The sequence below is a fragment of the Scyliorhinus torazame genome, chromosome 2 (assembly GCF_047496885.1).
Source record: "Scyliorhinus torazame isolate Kashiwa2021f chromosome 2, sScyTor2.1, whole genome shotgun sequence".
In the NCBI taxonomy this organism is placed as follows: Eukaryota; Metazoa; Chordata; class Chondrichthyes; order Carcharhiniformes; family Scyliorhinidae; genus Scyliorhinus; species Scyliorhinus torazame.
Window position 1 is genome coordinate 326,721,654 of NC_092708.1, and position 20,050 is coordinate 326,741,703.

Here is a 20,050-nt window from a genome sequence, read left to right on the forward strand (position 1 = left end):
CCTACGCTCCAGGGAAAAAAGTCCCAGTCTATCCAGCCTCTCCTTATAACTCAAACCATCAAGTCCCGGCAACATCCTAGTAAATCTTTTCTGCACTCTTTCTAGTTTAATAATATCCTTTCTATAATAGGGTGACCAGAACTGCACACAGTATTCCAAGTGTGGCCGTACCAATGTCTTGTACAACTTCAACAAGACGTCCCAACTCCTATATTCAATGTTCTGACCAATGAAACCAAGCATGCCGAATGCCTTCTTCACCACCCTGTCCACCTGCGACTCCACCTTCAAGGAGCTATGAACCTGTACTCCTAGATCTCTTTGTTCTATAACTCTCCCCAACGCCATACCATTAACTGAGTAGGTCCTGGCCTGATTCGATCTGCCAAAATGCATCACCTCACATTTATCTAAATTAAACTCCATCTGCCATTCGTCGGCCCACTGGCCTAATTGATCAAGATCCCGTTGCAATCCTAGATAACCTTCTTCACTATCCACTATGCCACCAATCTTGATGTCATCTGCAAACTTACTAACCATGCCTCCTAAATTCTCATCCAAATCATTAATATAAATCACAAATAACAGTGGACCCAGCACCGATCCCTGAGGCACACCACTGGTCACAGGCCTCCAGTTTGAAAAACAACCCTCTACAACCACCCTCTGCCTTCTGTCGTCCAGCCAATTTTGAATCCAATTGGCAACCTCACCCTGGATCCCGTGAGCTTTAACCTTCTGCAACAACCTACCATGCGGTACCTTGTCAAAGGCTTTGCTAAAGTCCATGTAGACAACGTCTACTGCACTACCCTCATCTACCTTCTTGGTCACTCCCTCAAAAAACTCAATCAAATTTGTGAGACATGATTTTCCACGCACAAAGCCATGCTGACTGCCCCGAATCAGTCCTTGCCTCTCTAAATGCTTGTAGATCCTGTCTCTCAGAATACCTTCCAGCAACTTACCTACTACAGACGTTAGGCTCACCGGTCTGTAGTTCCCAGGCTTTTCCCTGCTGCCCTTCTTAAACAAGGGCACAACATTCGCCACTCTCCAATCTTCAGGCACCTCACCTGTGGCTGCCGATGATTCAAATATCTCGGTTAGGGGACCCGCAATTTCCTCCCTAGCCTCCCACAACATCCTGGGATACATTTCATCAGGTCCCGGGGATTTATCTACCTTGATGCGCTTTAAGACTTCCAGCACCTCCTCCTCTGTAATATGCACACTTCTCAAGACATCACTATTTATTTCCCTTAGTTTCCTAACATCCATGCCTTTCTCCACCGTGAATACCGATGAGAAATATTCATTCAGGATCTCACCCAACTCTTGTGGCTCTGCACATAGATGCCCTTGTTGATCCTTAAGAGGCCCTACTCTGTCCCTAGTTACTCTTTTCCCCTTTATGTATCTGTAGAATCTCTTTGGATTCTCCCTTGCATTATTTGCCAAAGCAATTTCATGTCCCCTTTTTGCCCTCCTGATTTCCCTCTTAACTCTATTTCGACAATCTCTATACTCTTCAAGGGATCTACTTGATCCCAGTTGCTTATGTACGTCATATGCCTCCTTCTTCTTTTTGATCCCACAAGAGAGAATCCCACAAGAAGGATCCCACAAGAGAGAATCGTTCTCTTGGCTCCGGCTCTCACCGAGGAGACACCTGCCCAAAAGCTGCACCAGAACAAGTAAGTCCAAGGTCAACGCACGCTACCAGACAGACGATCTTAGCTGTTCCCCTTCACCACTTCAACCCCAGCAGCCTCAGAACCGAAGAACGGCCATTGTTCCTCTGACTGAGTGGGCGCCCGAAGCTAAGTATAGGCTTTAGCAGTAGTGATACTTTAGTCTGTAGTATTTGTGCATGAGTATATTTAACTGTGTGTGTAAATAAATAAGCATTTGACTTTGAACTAACTAACTGGTGTATCGAGTCTTTGATCAGTAATCGGTTTGAACCTTGTGGCGGTATCGAGAGATACCTGGCGACTCAAGAGCAAAACGTAATTAGAATTAAGGACGGCGACTATATTGACCGCCATCTTCAGAGCCAAATAAATAGAAACACAATTAACAACAGTCAGGACAATTCAAATAATTGGTTTAGGTAAATGGAGTTTAAAAAAATGTACATTTCCAAAAAGCGTTACACCATCTTGAAAATGCAGCAGCATGAATGTCCCTTAACAACTGATTATTTAGTACTGCTTACTTCATCACTGTGAATACCTAAACTTGATAGTGGAGAACAACTGAATTAATCATACCAAACTAATTCTGAATGTGTAATGTGAAGAGTATAATAATTACATAACTTGGTTCTTGCAGTTCAACACAGAAAATCACACCCATACTAGTTTACTGACAACATGAAGATATGAGCAAATGCAAGGAATTAGGATGAAAAAAAAAATTAGACAGATCGCAACAAAATGGGGAATGGGTCTGTATGTGATCAATGTGTTTTAATAGAGAAGTTCAGTGTGATGAATTTCAACAAAGGTCATATGCATCACACTGAACATTATTCAAGGTAATATGCTCCAGGCTACTGAACAGGACCTCCTCGGGGTTAAAGCTCATGAGTCACTGTAGATCTATGATAATACCAAAAAAGCTCATACAAAAGCAAAAAGGGCATCAGCATGTAGTTAGCACAATTCAATATAAAACTAGAGTACCATCCTTTCCTCAGACAAGACCTTGATCTAATTGTATCTGTAATATGTGTTCAGTTTTGGTGTCTACACATGTGGCAGATATCAGGGCCCTGGAAAGATTTAGAAGAGCACTACTCAACTGATGACTAATGGCTCTTTAGCAAGTTATCAGGACAGGCTTACGCAGTTGGGACTTTTAACTTTGAAAAAGCACAGACTTTGAGGTCTTTGATATGATGTCCTTAAAATAATAAAGCGTTCTATCCTTGTTGAATAGTTATTTGAGGTAGGTAGGCTAAGGAGGGCAAGGGGTAAAGAGTAGAAGTCATGAAAGCAAAAGATTTAGGATAGATGCCAGTAAGTGCTTCTTTTTGCAGAGAATAAATTATGGTGTGCACAGTGGCTGCTAATTCACTGCAAATGTTTGGGAAAGCTATGGACCAGTTTGCATGCGTGTTAAGCATTAAATTATAGAAGGTAGGTGGATAAGTGAAGCAACTATACCAGTCACTGCGGTCTTCAGGAATTTGCATTGCAAAAGGTTTTTTTCTTAAAATGGAGGTTTATAGTCCCTCTGGATTCTTGCTTCTCCGCGATATTACATGATTGGCAATATTTAATAAAATGGAGCTTATACAATGTCAGGATGGGACGGGCTTGATGAAATAACTGGTATTTTCCTGTCTTTTTTCCACAACTTTAAGTACCAGAAGGTTGGTATGGGGAATGTGGTGGATGTGGTCTATATGGATTTTATGAAAATGTCGGACAAAGTACCACATAAAAGGCTAATTAATAAAACTGAGGCTTGTGGAATAGGTGGGTCAGTGTCAGCTTGGATTAAAATAAACTGGCTTGAGTTTGCACATTCTCCTGTGGGTCTCACCCCCACAACCCAAAGATGTGCAGGGTAGATGAATTGGCCATGCTAAATTGCCCCTTAATTGGAAAAAAAGAATTGGGTACTCTAAATTTATTCTTAAAAACTGGCTTAGAGACAGAAAAGAGTTGTGGTAAATGTCTGTTTTTTAGAACGGAGGATGGTAAGACAGCAGTGGTGTTTCCCCAAAGGCCAGTGTGAGGACCAATGCTTTTTGATACGTATAAGTGACTTGGATAATGGAACGCAGATTAAAAATGTCTAAATTTACTGATAAAGCCAAATTTGGGAGGTGTGTTAAAGAGTGAAGATGATACTAATTGACTACAACAGGACATAGATGAGCAACATAGATGAGCATAGAATGGGCAAACAAGTGGCAGATGGAATTTAACACAGAAAACTGTGAGGTGATGCATTTTGGCAAAAGGTTTAGGTAGAGGCAATACAAAATTAATGGCACAGTTCTAAAATGTGCAGAAGGTCCTGGGGGGTTCATAAGCATGGATCTTTAAAAATGGCAGAACCTATTGAGAGAGTTGTTAGCAAAGGCATGGGATCGTGGGCTTCATAAATAGCGGTTGAGTAGGAAAGCTGTGAAATGATGCTAAATCTTTGTAACGCTCTAGTTAGGCCACAATGAGAGCATTGCATCCAGTTCTGATCACCACACTTAAGACCTACCGGAGGAAATTTACCAAAGTGGTTGTAGGTATGGGGTCCAAGGTTAGGTTAGAGAAGCTGTGGTATTGTTCTTCTTGGAGATCAATTGGGGAGTATGGAATGAGACACTGCGTGGGGTAAAAGAGGCCTCCTCTTGTGCTATGATGAGCCTAATTTGGTTAAAGGTGGTGCACAGGGTGCATATGACTTGGCTGAGAATGAGTGGGTTCTTTCAGGGGGTAGCAGATGAATGTGAGAGGTGTGGGCGGGGCCAGCGAATCATGCGCACATGTTTTGGGGTTGCCAAAAAATGGGAAGATTCTGGGCGGGAGTGTTCGCGGTCTTAGCCAGGATAGTGGAGGAGAGGGGCGGCATGTGGCGCAGTGGATAGCACTGGGATTGCGGCGCTGAGGACCCGGGTTCGAATCCCGGCCCTGGGTCACTGTTCGTGTGGAGTTTGCACATTCTCCCCATGTATGCGTGGGTTTCACCCCCGCAACCCAAAGATGTGCAGGTTAGGTGGATTGGCCATGCTAAATTGCCCCTTAATTGGAAAAGAAAAATAATTGGGTACTCTAAATTTATTTTTTTTAAAAGGATAGTGGAGGAGGAGGTGGACCCGGACCCTTTGGTGCCGATATTTGGGGGTTTTGAAGAAGCTGGAGCTCATGAAAAGGAGGAAGGCCAATATTGTGGCCTTCGCCTCTCTGATTGCATGATGGTGAATTTTAATGGAGTGGCGGTCAGCATCGCCACCGGGGATCACGGCTTGGTTGGGTGACGACTTCCTGCGGTTGGAGAAGGGGCTCTGCAGAGGGGTTTGAAAAAGGTGGGGGATGTTTGTGACCGTGCTTGAGAAGCTGTTCATCGCCCGGGGAAGGGGGAAAGAAATTGTACAGATGCATAGCTGATTGGGAGATATGTTTCCCAAGGTGTTTATTTGCTATAAACTGTTTTGATACATGTTTGTAATAAAATACATTTTATTTTAAAAAATTGTTCTTCTTAGAACAAAGACGGGTGGGGGAAATTTGATTGAGCTTTACAAAATTATGACAAGTTTAGATAAGGTAGATAATTGTTCTACAAAGAACTGACATGTGATGTGCGCATGTATCAGTAATGTTATAACTATGACTTCATACAAACAAGTTGAAGTATACACACAAACCAGTGCTTCTAATATTTGCAATTAAATGTCATTCGGCTTACCTCCAGTATCAAAGCCAAGTAAATGCTTTTCCAGAGATACAGTTAAACCCTGAAAAATAAAATGGAAGAGTATATAAGCAAGAACAGTACCAACAAAGCATTTTTCAAATTTGTTCATGGGATGTGGGCGTTGCTGGCTGAGCCAGCATTTACTGCCCATCCCTAAGGGCATTGAAGAGTTAACCAGATTGCTGTGAATCTGGGGTCACATGCAGGCCACACCAGGTAAGGATGACAGATTTCCTTCCTGAAGGACATTAGTGAATCGGGTGACAATTTTTATGACAATGGTTTAATTCCAGATTTTGATTAAATTCAAATGTTATCATCTGCCACGGTGGGATTCAAACCCTGGTCCTGGGATTACTAGCCCAGCGACAGTACCACTACGCCACTGCCTCCCCACCAAGAGTTGACTTCCAGCTTTAGGAACTACTCTTTCAAACTAAATGTTAGATGGTTTTGTATGAATAAGGGAAGATCTGCAACTAGAAAAAGATGTAAGAAATTTCACATCTGAAACACAGACATCGCAGTAAAATTGAATTGTTTCCTTGCTTCACTTCACTTCAATTAAAAGTTGCATCTCATGTTTGGTTGCACAGAGCCAGAGCCCCACAATTTTACAATCCTTTCTTAGAAATAAATCTACAGCACAACATCAGTTAGTTTACTATGAACAGTAAAAAAAAGTCATTTAAATACCGGCATAATGCAGTAATTTTAACTCGCAGAGTCAATTTAATGTTCAGTGCAGAGCTGGTTCATGAACATGAAAGTTAAAATTTGAGGATAATCCATGTGAGAGTCCAGATTAATCCACAAGGCAGAAAAATACATGGAAACATGCCAATTGGCAGTGCTTCATGCTGACGATTAATTTTTAGAGGATCTGGTATGCATTTGTTGACAATAGTCAGCACAGCCTGGACTGCTTTGTTCCTCACCTGTTCCCCTCATGTCATTTAGCTCCTGCATCAGTCTCTGCCTGCTCCCGGTGATAATGGCTAGGATGTGGCTTCTGTGGGTAGGAACTTAAGAACAATGGGAATGGTATAGAAAACAGATGGGACCTGTTCCACTGCATTAGGCACTAGACTCAGAGGAAGACAAGTATCGGCATTAAAGAAAATGTAGGGAGGAAGAATGCATGAACTAGAGGAGTGGAAGGTGAGCACTACCATAAGTGGGCTGGAGGGACAATGGTATGAACTGGGGAAGGTTGAGAGAATACGGTGGCACGGTAGCACAATGGATGACGGCACGGTAACACAGTGGTTAGCACTGTTGTTACACAGCTGCAGGGTCCTAGGTTCGATTCCCCGCTTGGGTCACTGTCTGTGTGAAGTCTGCACGTTCTCCTCGCATCTGCGTGGGTTTCCTCCGGGAGCTCCTGTTTCCTCCCACAGTCCAAAGATATACAGGTTAGGTGAATTGGTCATGCTAAATTGCCCTTAGTGTCCAAAGGTGTTGGGTGGGGTTACTGGGTTACGGGTTTGGGGCGGAGGTGTGGGCTTAAGTGGGGTGCTCTTTCCAAGGGCCGGTGCACACTCGATGGGCCGAATGACCTCCTTCTGACTGTAAATTCTATGAATACTTTACATTGTCTGCTGACGCTGACTTGAAGGTGTCCTTGATGGCTTTATACATGCAGTTTTTGCCATTGGTTGGGTATACGCTATGGGGAGTTCAAGTGCTGTACTATTAGCATCCTGCTTTTTCCATGAGAAACCTGAAGTATCTTTACAGTCAGTTTGGTAGGACCGAAACTGTACTATTACCAGTGGCTGGTCTCGGTTACATTCCAGTTTCCTGCCCTTTCTCCTCTCAGCATAAATATCAATGTTTTTAATCAGCTATGGGCGGAAATAAAGTTTGAGATGATCAAGCAATAATCAGATGCCAGATTTGATCATTATTAGTGATTTACCCATTATAGTGTACAAACAGTGCAGAATATGCCATTAAATAGCAGGACAAGGATTCTTTAACAGCCTGCATAAGGAAGTGTGCCCTCTTTAGCTGCCAAGTGTTACCAAATGCTGAATTGAGAGAAATATCTCTGAAAAGGTGCAGAGGGAGTTGCATGGTGTGCCTGTCTCAGAAACAGGGAGTCATGCGCTTTGTTCACTAGGGCGATGAGATGGAAGTAATAGCGCTACGGCTGATGTAACTTTTAGGGAAGCGTTGATCTAGGAACAGGAGGTGCCATTCAGCTCTCTGAGCTTCTTGCGCCACTCAATTAGATTATGGCCAATTTGTATTCTAACTCCATCTGTCTGCCTTGGTCCAAAGCTGGCAATACACTTGCTGAACAGAACTTTATTAATCTCGGTTGCGAAGTTTTCAATTTCAATGAATGGTTCTGAAGGCCAATATATCCTCCCTGTGATTTGGTGCCCAGTATTTTAAATGGGATTTAGCCAGAGCTTGTGTGTGCACCTACACTCAACTATCTGAGTTGAAAGGTACTAGTTTTAAAGTATTAATAACTGTCACATACACTAACACAATGTCACAACTGGCCATTTAGGAAGATAGGCTGCATGAGAACTTCATTATTACTTTTCAAACATTTTCACAGGGAAGTGACTGGGCTATAAATGCATTCCATTTCTAGATTAGTTTGCTTTAACAGATAAGAATCAATGTCAACAGAGCTGGTGTGTATATATAATATTGATACGTAATTGACTGGAAAATATATAGTTCGAGTCCAATAGATGGGTCGTTTTTTGTACAGTGTGTGCAGGAGGGTTTCCTGAAACAATATGTTGACAGGCCAACAAGAGGCGAGGCCACGTTGGATTTGGTTTTGGGTAATGAACCAGGCCAGGTGTTGGATTTGGAGGTAGGAGAGCACTTTGGGGACAGTGACCACAATTCGGTGACGTTTACGTTAATGATGGAAAGGGATAAGTATACACCGCAGGGCAAGAGTTATAGCTGGGGGAAGGGCAATTATGATGCCATTAGACGTGACTTGGGGGGGATAAGGTGGAGAAGTAGGCTGCAAGTGTTGGGCACACTGGATAAGTGGGGCTTGTTCAAGGATCAGCTACTGCGTGTTCTTGATAAGTATGTACCGGTCAGACAGGGAGGAAGGCGTCGAGCGAGGGAACCGTGGTTTACCAAGGAAGTGGAATCTCTTGTTAAGAGGAAGAAGAAGGCCTATGTGAAGATGAAGTGTGAAGTTTCGGTTGGGGCGATGGATAGTTACAAGGTAGCGAGGAAGGATCTAAAGAGAGAGCTAAGACGAGCAAGGAGGGGACATGAGAAGTATTTGGCAGGAAGGATCAAGGAAAACCCAAAAGCTTTCTATAGGTATGTCAGGAATAAGCGAATGACTAGGGAAAGAGTAGGACCAGTCAAGGACAGGGATGGGAAATTGTGTGTGGAGTCTGAAGAGATAGGCGAGATATTAAATGAATATTTTTCGTCAGTATTCACTCAGGAAAAAGATAATGTTGTGGAGGAGAATGCTGAGCCCCAGGCTAATAGAATAGATGGCATTGAGGTACGTAGGGAAGAGGTGTTGGCAATTCTGGACAGGCTGAAAATAGATAAGTCCCCGGGACCTGATGGGATTTATCCTAGGATTCTATGGGAGGCCAGGGAAGAGATTGCTGGACCTTTGGCTTTGATTTTTATGTCATCATTGGCTACAGGAATAGTGCCAGAGGACTGGAGGACAGCAAATGTGGTCCCTTTGTTCAAAAAGGGGAGCAGAGACAACCCCGGCAACTATAGACCGGTGAGCCTCACGTCTGTAGTGGGTAAAGTCTTGGAGGGGATTATAAGGGACAAGATTTATAATCATCTAGATAGGAATAATATGATCAGGGATAGTCAGCATGGCTTTGTGAAGGGTAGGTCATGCCTCACAAACCTTATTGAGTTCTTTGAGAAGGTGACTGAACAGGTAGACGAGGGTAGAGCAGTTGATGTGGTGTATATGGATTTCAGCAAAGCGTTTGATAAGGTTCCCCACGGTAGGCTATTGCAAAAAATACGGAGGCTGGGGATTGAGGGTGATTTAGAGATGTGGATCAGAAATTGGCTAGCTGAAAGAAGACAGAGGGTGGTGGTTGATGGGAAATGTTCAGAATGGAGTACAGTCACAAGTGGAGTACCACAAGGATCTGTTCTGGGGCCGTTGCTGTTTGTCATTTTTATCAATGACCTAGAGGAAGGCGCAGAAGGGTGGGTGAGTAAATTTGCAGACGATACTAAAGTCGGTGGTGTTGTCGATAGTGTGGAAGGATGTAGCAGGTTACAGAGGGATATAGATAAGCTGCAGAGCTGGGCTGAGAGGTGGCAAATGGAGTTTAATGTCGAGAAGTGTGAGGTGATTCACTTTGGAAGGAATAACAGGAATGCGGAATATTTGGCTAATGGTAAAGTTCTTGAAAGTGTGGCTGAGCAGAGGGATCTAGGTGTCCATGTACATAGATCCCTGAAAGTTGCCACCCAGGTTGATAGGGTTGTGAAGAAGGCCTATGGAGTGTTGGCCTTTATTGGTAGAGGGATTGAGTTCCGGAGTCGGGAGGTCATGTTGCAGCTGTACAGAACTCTGGTCCGGCCGCATTTGGAGTATTGCGTACAGTTCTGGTCACCGCATTATAGGAAGGACGTGGAGGCTTTGGAGCGGGTGCAGAGGAGATTTACCAGGATGTTGCCTGGTATGGAGGGAAAATCTTATGAGGAAAGGCTGACGGACTTGAGGTTGTTTTCGTTGGAGAGAAGAAGGTTAAGAGGAGACTTAATAGAGGCATACAAAATGATCAGGGGGTTGGATAGGGTGGACAGTGAGAGCCTTCTCCCGCGGATGGATATGGCTGGCACGAGGGGACATAACTTTAAACTGAGGGGTAATAGATATAGGACAGAGGTCAGAGGTAGGTTCTTTACGCAAAGAGTAGTGAGGCCGTGGAATGCCCTACCTGCTACAGTAGTGAACTCGCCAACATTGAGGGCATTTAAAAGTTTATTGGATAAACATATGGATGATAATGGCATAGTGTAGGTTAGATGGCTTTTGTTTCGGTGCAACATCGTGGGCCAAAGGGCCTGTACTGCGCTGTATTGTTCTATGTTCTATGTTCTATATAATATACGTCATGTACATTTTTAATTTTATTTGTAAAATGGTGAATTTAAAAAAAATTGTTTTCACAAAATCTGAGACGTTATGCTGTGACCTAGGACTACAAGGTAGAGTAGTCTGGACAAATTAGTGCTAAAATGAAAAATAACTTTCTAAATCAAGAGATAGGTCCATAACAAAATTGTGCTACAGCAAAGTTGGTTCTGCTGTGTTCTTCCTTCACACTAAATGAATCATGTGGTAAGACTGCCATCTGTTAAACATAATGGGATCTACTGCCCAATGGATGAGTCATTCACAGAAACCTGATCTATCCACATCTGCTGCCAGCAAGGCATTTCCCACTTCATCAAAGGCTCCTTTTTTCTGCACACAACTTTTGTCTCTCCGCATTCAGCATCCTGACCATTTTATTTTGACCAGGTGGTCTATAGAAAACCTACAGCCACTTTGCTCCTTTTGTACTGCACACTTCCCTACAGCCACTTTGCTCCTTTTGTACTGCACACTTCAAAGCTAGGTAAACTTTGAAGGATGTTTATTCTGTACCAAAGAATCTGTTTCCTTTATACCTTGTACCTTGGGCATTCCAGACAAATGCATAATATCCAACTTCCTTTCCTATGTGGTGTACCCCTCTTGAAAGACGCAACCTATTGTCGTTGCACTCCTCTCTCATCACTGAAGGTTAACCATGTTTCTGACACAATACATCATGATTTCCAATTGATTCAACAGGTTAGTCTAGTCATTGTGACATAATATAACATTTCCATGTATACATAACATACCAAAACTAGTTAAGCCTATTGTTCAAAACATTTCTTTTCTGCATTGATCTTTCTGGGTTGAATAATTTCCTTCCTCTTTTAAAAACAAATCCTGCGTCTCGCGTTCAAATTAAGCCAAAACTGAGTAACAGAAGATTCTCAGAATTGCACATCTGATTCAACTGTATCAAAGATACGAATCAAAGTTTTAAACAGAATTGTTTTATCATGAACAGCTTTTGAAACCACTGCTTACCTCTTTTGATCGGTTTGCTTTTGCAATGGCCTCCGGGCTTAGTCGCTCTTGCACCAAAATGCGAATAGCCTAAAATCACAATTAGAAAGATAAGCGAAGGCGCTAAAAAAAAAAAAATCAAATTGTGAATGCAGACTTCATTGGCCCGAGTTGAACCATAGGTATCACAAAATATAATTTAGCAACTGAGAAGCATTTTAATATAGACAATGATATTGACATTGTGAGACAGTTCATACAGTTCACTAAGAAATTACAGATTTCATGGCTAAGATATGGATTCAATTCCACAAAATGGTTTATTTACAACTCTGCTGGGAATAAAGCAGTTCGCCCCATTGCTAAGTTTTAAAGATACTTGTGCATTTCAGTGCTTACATCTGCTTCTTTTTTTAAAGAGTACCATGACTTGAGACATTTTTATTAGTAAAAATAAAGAAACAGTCGATTAAAATAAAAATGACGATGCTCTAGATAAGATTAAATTTTAGGAAAAACAGACATTGTACAGGTCCTGTAGCAGCTGCTAAAGAAAATACTTTTTCACTGGAAAATGTTCTGCAGAAGCACACTTGCTTCAAAATATGGGTATGGTGTATATTTGAGATATGAATTACTACAATTGCTAGTTGGTGCACAGTGTACCAGAACTTCCTATTTATTATCCCAGTAGTGGTGGCTCCTGATGGGAGCACAAAATTGTTAAATCATGCTACATTCATCTTCAGTACTTCAACTAATTCACTGTTCTTCTCGTTCACTAATAGGGTAACTGAGCAGCAATGGGGAGAGTGAGAATTGACCCAAGTCCCCAAAGTTGAAAAGAGACAGGCAGAAAGCAGCACCAGTTGCACCAAGAGGCAGGACTGCAAGGAAGTCTGAGAAACACAATTGTAAGGCTCAACCTATGTGATTGACGATAGCCAAAAATAAATTGTGCTGTACTGCCACCAACAGTTAACTTTGAGTTTGACTCAGGAGACCTGAATTAGGATTGCATTACAGAACACAATGAGCAGACAAACCGCCATAAAGAGTAAAAATCTCCACTGCTCTTTTCCCTCAGCCTCTGCACCAAGTGACTTCTCATCTAGGCGATTTTAACCTCCATCTCAATTCTCCATGCTCTCTCTCTCCTGTATCCCTCCATTTAAACTGCTTAATCATATTCACAGCTACCTCCTTGACTTTGCCATCACACATGGCTTCACTAGCCCCATCATTCAATCACAGACAAGACCATTTCTGACCACTTCCTTGAATCGTTGTCCACCCACGACCCCCTTCAACCTCTCTACTTTCCGTGTCGATTGGTACAACCGCAGCTGACATTGATACTGGACAAGTCAGATCCCGGAGTGAAACCTGGATTGATGGATCGTAATTTTTAATTTGTTTTTAGAAACCATGGAGGGCAGTTACTGATGGGTCCCGACCAGAACCCCAATTTTGGTTAGGATCCCGGGTTAGAGTGGTTAGCACTGTTGCTTCACACCTCCAGGGTCCCAGGTTCGATTCCCGGCTTGGGTCACCGTCTGTGCGAATCTGCACGTTCTCCCCGTATCTGCGTGTGTTTCCTCCGGGTGCTCCGGTTTCCTCCCACAGTCCAAAGATGTGCAGGTTAGGTGGATTGGCCATGCTAAATTGCCCTTCGTGTCCAAAAAGGATAGGTGGGCTTACCGGGATAGGGTGGAGGTGTGGGCTTAAGTGGGGTGCTCTTTCCAAGGGCCGGTGCAGACTTGATGAGCCGAATGGCCTCCTTCTGCACTGTAAATAAATTCTAAGATTTGGTAAAACTGTGAGGAAATGTTACTGTACCACAGGAGTGATAACACTGACCATTAGACCGCTTTTATATCAAAACAAACCTTAATTTGAACACATAATTAACATCAACAACAAAGAAATAGCTTTACAATTACCAGGTATAACATTTTAACTTGCTTCCTGAAACCTGCCTCTACATTTCAATTAAGCAACCCCATACATTTCAAATACCACTTATGTATAAAATTGACAACCTGATTTTACTTGCTTATCTTGGTGCAAAGTCCTTGGAGAGAGAAACTTTTTTAAAAAACCTTCTGCTCAGCTTACGAGCCTTGGAAGCAACTCCTTTGTCCACACGGACCTGGCCCCTCCCATTAGTTACACCAACACTCAAAGCACACTATTATTTTGTCTCTTGTTACAAGATGTACCTTGATCTGTTTGCATTACATTAGCTCTCTATCCGCAAATAGGTAAAATGGCTTTGAATATCTATTAGCAAAATACTTCCCCTGCAAAATCACTGATGATCTCACTTTTAATCACAGCTCTAGCAGATATAGTGTTTATATGCATTTTAATATAGGTTTTCATAACATTACTGCAAAAATACACAAACTATAAAGTATGACAATTTCTTATATTCATCACAACACATTCACAGGGGTCTGCCAGCGTACTTTTAACACAAGGAATAAAACATTTATTGAACAAGGAAAATGAATTATATATGACACTAGACAAAAAGATTGGAAAGATTTCAATACAAACGCTAGTAAATTAGTCAAATTACACTATTCCTTCACCAACTATCCTTTAGTTTTTTAAAAATAAATTTAGAGTACCCAATTCATTTTTTCCAATTAAGGGGCAATTTAGCGTGGCCAATCCACCTACCCTGCACCTCTTTGGTTGTGGGGGCGAAACCCACGTAAACACGGGGAGAATGTGCAAACTCCCCACGGACAGTGACCCAGAGCCGAGATTCGAACCTGGGACCTCGGCGCCGTGAGGCAACAGGGCTAACCCACTGTGCCGCCCAACTATCCTTTAGTGGTACATACATTGTGTAAAGATGCATAATTTACAATATCTATCTTATACTCTAATATTCAGGGTAAGTATGCAGCACTCGCGAACTAATAGGTGAACTGTGGCCAGACACAGCACAGCCCAAAATGGAAAACAGATCCCACCAACTCAAATTTCTCATCAACTAACTTTAGAATTGTCTCCCAAGCATTACTTCCACTCAGATGTCTTAAACAAAGATTCATCCCCAGGCTTTCAATATCTCCTTTTCCCTTGATCCCCTTGTACTCATTCTTCACATTTTCAGATATTCTACCATGCCAAGCAGAACACCACTGTTCCAGACATCTACCATAAGGAGTCACCAACCTTTGTGTGCCTCCCTGGATCTTGTGGCTTCTCTCAAGCTCACTTTGCTTCAAGTCTACAGCTTTTTCTTAATTAGGAGGTAATTGCGTTGCTCCTTTTTCTCAACTTTACTTAACAATAACGGTTTCAGATTTCTGTCCTTGTCCCTTAACTTGGACTTTCTTCTGGGACCTCTTTCTGTCCCCACTCCCTCATTCGGGACATTCCCCCTGTACCCCCTCCTGTACACTGCTCCTTCTCTGGAATGGCGCTACGCTTCAGGTCACCGGACCTCCAGTTTTGTGCGGTTTCACTTTTCTTTTTCCCTTCTGCTTGGGACGCAGAACCAATTCCATCTATGGAGCTACAAACTGCGTCTGCTCGCAGGTCAGTTCCCAGCCCATAAATGTAAAAAAACATAAACCAAACATGTGCGGCCATTCTCCAGCCCGCGCATTCACAAAAGACCCAAGAATGTAAAGAAACACCAACTGCAACTGTGCGGCCAATATATGGCTGGCATGTGCGCAAAAACCCTGAGGCCCACTGGGAACTGGAGTTACTCCGACTACCGATCAAGGCAAGTTTTTCACCCCCTTTTCCTTATGGGCTCATCACACCATCCTGGGAAAAAATATTCTCGCAGTTCATTCTTTGGACCCCTATTCAGCACAATACGTTTGCAGCTACTGCGCTACTAACTCGTAACTCCATCTTTGATGCCCTGGATGCCATTAAAACCATTACTTCCTCTCAACCTGACCACTCCTCCTCAATGGCCCTCATCTTCACTCCCCCAATTCCAAGAGACTCAGATTTGACAGATAACCGCTTTAGCCATTCACCCTCAGATCTAGTTGAACACAAAGCATCACCTGCTTCTTGCCTGCCAAACTGCTATTTCACGGTAATCCTGGAATGCAAAATTAACACCCATATTCTTTCTTGTCTTCTCCCGCCAAATTGACGTGCGAGAGCGCTTTGTCACCATGATCGAAACCATCTGATCAGCTGCTGCTTCTCTTCCTTCACCCAGCCCACAGAGCCACACCTTCTCTAAGCATCCTCACTGCCCTAGCCCTTGAATTTCTCTCTCCTATCGCCCTTGTACCCTCTCTAAGGATATCTTATCCCGGAGACCCAACCTGCTATTCCCTTGACATCTTGAGTATCCTAATTTTAATCTATTCACCAATAGGAGCTACGTCTTCAGCCACTTCAGCGTCGTCAAAGCCACTTCAGCATCTTCCAAGCTCTGAAATTCCCTCCCTACCTCTATTTTCTCCTTTAAACACTCCTTAAAAACCTATTTGGTCGGCCATCTGCCCCAATATCTCACGTGTCAGTGTCAGATTTTGTTTGATAATGCTCCTATGAAGTGCCTTGGGGCATTTTACTACCTGAAAGACAATATACCGTATCGTACTATATCATTCATGGAAAGAGGAAATCACTGACAAGGCCACATTTATTCCCCAGGCATGATTGCCCTTGAGAAGTACAAGTTGCTGTTGCAATGAAAGCAAAGTTGCAGCACCATAGAAACAAGACAAAGGCAGAATTGAGAGATAGTGGGAGTACTGAAATTATGCAGTCCAAACGAAAACTGATCACAAGTACATAAATAACTTAATTGAAGGAGAGGAAGGGGGCACTCAGGAGATAATTATAACTTGGGGATGTGAGGAGATGCCATTTCTGTAAATGTGCCAGCTATGTTAGGATGAGTAACAAAGAACCTAGGCGGGTAGAAGACTGAAGAAAATCATTGTGCTCCTTCTGGCCAGTTCCAACTAGGAACAGAACTGCATGAGGGGCTCTCTCATGGACAATGACACCCACAAAAGCAGGACATATTTAATCCAGCCATCAGTCTACCCTCAATCATCAGCAAATTGATGGAAGGTGTCACAACAGTGTTATCAAGTGGCACTTGCACAACAATAACCTGCCCATTGACACTCAGTTTGGGTTCTGCCAGAGCCACTCATCTCCCGACCTCATTACAGCTTTGGTCGAAATATGGACAAAAGAGCTGTACTCAAAAGGTACAGTTAGAGTGACTTACATTGACATCAAAGCATTTGATCGCGTGGCATCAAGCAGCCCTAGTAAAATTGAAATCAATGGGAATCAGTGGAAAACTCACTGCTGGTTGGAATCTAACGCAGAGGAGGATAGCTGTCGTTCTTGGAGGTCGATCACCTCAGCCCCAGCATATGACTGCAGGAGTTCTTCAGGGTAGTGCCTGGGCCCAACCATCTTCAACTGCTTTATCAGTGACTTTCCCTCTATCTTAAGGTCAGAAGTAGGAACATTTGCTGACGCTTGTGCACTGTTCAGTATTATTAACAACTTATCAGAAACTGAAACAGACCATGCCCGTATACAGCAAGACCTGGCCAATGTTCAGCTTGACTGATAGGTGGCAAGTAAAATTCATGCCAGACAATGATCATCTCCAACAAGAGAAAAGCTACTTCTGACATTCAGTGAAATTAATATCGCTGAACATCATCATCCTTGGGATTACCTTTGGCCAGAAACTTAACTGGACAAGATATTTAAATACTGCGGCAGCCAGCGCAGGTCAGAAGCTGGGTATTCTGATGCGAGTAATTCACCCGACTCCCCCGAGCCTGTCCACCAACTACAAGGCACCAGTCAGGAGTGTGATGGAATATTCCCCACTTGCCTGGATGAGTGCAGCTCCAATAACACCGAAGAATCTTTAAAAAAAAAAATTCCAAAGGGGCAATTTAACCTGGCCAATACACTTACCCTGCACATCTTTGGGTTGTGGAGGTGAGACCGACGCAGACATGGGGAGAATGTGCAAACTCCACATGGACAGTGACCCTCAACCGGAATCAAACCCAGGTCCTCAATGCCATGAGGCAGCCGTGCTAACCACTGTGCCGCCCAACACTGAAGAATCTTGACACCACTCAGGGCACAGCACCTCTTCCATCACCTTAAAGAATTGCACCTTCCCACCAACGCACATTGGCAGCAGCGTGCCATCAACAAAATGCACTGCAGCAAATTACCATTCCTCCTGTGACAGAACCTTCCAAACCCACAGCCTCGATCACCGAGAAAACAAAGCCAGCAGATGCATGGGAACACCACCACTGCAGATTCCCCATCAAATCACACGCCATTCAGACTTGGAACTATATCACTGTTCTTTCATTATCACTGGGTCAAAATCCTGAAATTCTCTTCCTAAAGCATTTTTCACCGGTAGTCCAAGAAGGGGCCTCACCACCACTTCTTGAAGGCAGCTAGGGATTGACAGCAAATGCTGGCTTACTCATGAAAGTATAAAACATGGCAGTGGGAAGGTGGAGCAGCCAGCTATACAATAGAAGAGTCAGGAATAGAAATACTGCGACAGTCAGAGGAATCGTTGGTGCCTTTGAGTCAGGCTGTTCTAGTACTGTGGTCAGGGGACACAGTCTTTGACTGAGGAATTCAAAGCAGAGAAATGCAAAAGTGCACTCAAAGAGTCAATGATGACCATCTTAGAATAGAAAGGGGATCAGAAATGCAGTACATGGAAAGGTCGCATAAACAGAACAATGTGCCTCTACTCTTTCCCTTCTTGCATTCCTTCAATAACTCAGCAAGCTTATCCAGCAAATAATTGTGCCACACAGACTATGAAAATCACAGGTCTAACTTCCAATTTGTGCTCAGTTACTAATCTTAATCAATACCATAATAAAGATTCTACAATTGGCCTCAATGTCACAGGATAGGTAAAATCAGCCAGACATCTCCACCCAATAATAATCTAGTGACCCCTCCTATAAATATTAACGGGGACAATGAGTGAGGCCAACTCATACGGACCTCTGAAACCCACCCATCCCACTCCCCCCAACCAATACACACAGACAGCGTGTCAACATTTACTGTCAAGGCATTAAATATATCCAGCTAGGATTCAACACTTTCAAGAGAGATTGTATTCATGATTTTTAAAAATTAATAATAATTGCTTATTGTCACAAGTAAGCTTCAATGAAGTTACTGTGAAAAGCCCCTAGTCGCCACATTCCAGCACCTGTTCGGGGAGGCCGGTACGGGAATTGAACCTGTGCTGCTGACATTGTTCTGCATTACAAGCCAGCTGATTAGCCCACTGTGCTAAACCAGCACCAATTAGCTTTTGCTGCACACTTTTCCGGTGGAGATTGTCACTATGACAGGGTGTTTCCTGTAACCTACCATGTAATTGCCACACACTCATATATAAAAGTCATAAATGAATATCTGGTGCAATCTCAAACTAACCTTATATTAATATTGAATTCAATTGGAGCCTTCATACTTAAATAATTTCTACATAAGCTGCTCTCTTCATCCTGCAGTGTTCTGTTAGCACTTATCAGTGACACTGAAATAACTTGCAAGCACATAGTTACACTTAGCAGTTGAAAGGGAATAATGTAGGACTGTGCCATGCCTGGTTATTGGCATTGATGCACAGTCATGGTAAACGTAGTACCAATATATTGAGTGACCTCTGGTTTGAACATTAACTTAAGACATTAGTTACTATTCCCATTTTGCAACAGCAGGACATTCTGGTGATGTAGGTTGAATCTACTTGCGATGGGAGAGGGAGAAATGGGGTGAAGTTGACATATGGGTGTAGATTTTTCCTTGCACAGCTCCAGTAGCAGTCACGCACCTGTAACATTGGGCTATTTTGTTTGGGCTATTTTGTTTGTTTGACTATGTTTCTAGTCTTTTTTCTTAATAATTTCTGCATCGACAGGATTCCCCTCCACCCAATCTCCATTTTTTCAAGCGACTCTCTTCTATGTCTTTTATACACTCTCAGCTATTAGCATCTCCTTTTTATTTTAATATGCTGTCATTGCCTCAGGAATGAGCTCTCTACGAAGCAGTTTGCAGATAATAATATCTTTATTATTACAAGTAGGCTTACGTTAACACTGCAATGAAGTTACTGTAAAAATCCCTGAGTCGCCACATTCTGGTGTCTGCTCGGATACAGAGGGAGAATTCAGAATGTCCAAATTACCTAACAGCACGTCTTTTGGGACTTGTGGGAGGAAACCGGAGCACCCGGGGGAAACCCACGCAGACACGGGGAGAACATGCAGACTCCACAGATAGTAACCCAAACCGGGAATCGAACCCGGGTCCCTGGCGCTGTGAAGCAACAGCGCTAACCAGACTAACCGTGCCGCCCTGATTGTTCAATCCATTCATTTTGTCTCTCAGCTGAGCTGAGACCCCAAAAATTAATCTGCATTCTCTTTAACTACCTTGACTGACCTGCTACATATTGCCAGAATTTTC

At 43.0% G+C, this 20,050-nt stretch overlaps 2 protein-coding genes across 2 annotated transcripts in view; one reads left to right on the forward strand and one right to left on the reverse strand.

The window, feature by feature from the left end:
* Positions 1-12,464, forward strand: part of nid2a (nidogen 2a (osteonidogen)) — a 277,646-nt gene extending 265,182 nt beyond the window's left edge. Inside the window, exon 42 of the mRNA XM_072489752.1 lies at positions 12,328-12,464. Within this exon, the coding sequence (XP_072345853.1) occupies positions 12,328-12,332 (5 nt within the window). The 3' untranslated portion in view covers positions 12,333-12,464. The remainder of the gene's footprint in view (positions 1-12,327) is intronic.
* Positions 1-20,050, reverse strand: part of rtraf (RNA transcription, translation and transport factor) — a 40,161-nt gene that overhangs the window by 2,304 nt on the left and 17,807 nt on the right. The window contains exons 6-7 of the mRNA XM_072489760.1: positions 11,561-11,629; positions 5,428-5,476 (exon numbers count right to left, since the gene is read on the reverse strand). Coding sequence (XP_072345861.1) covers positions 5,428-5,476; positions 11,561-11,629 — 118 coding nt within the window. The remainder of the gene's footprint in view (positions 1-5,427; positions 5,477-11,560; positions 11,630-20,050) is intronic.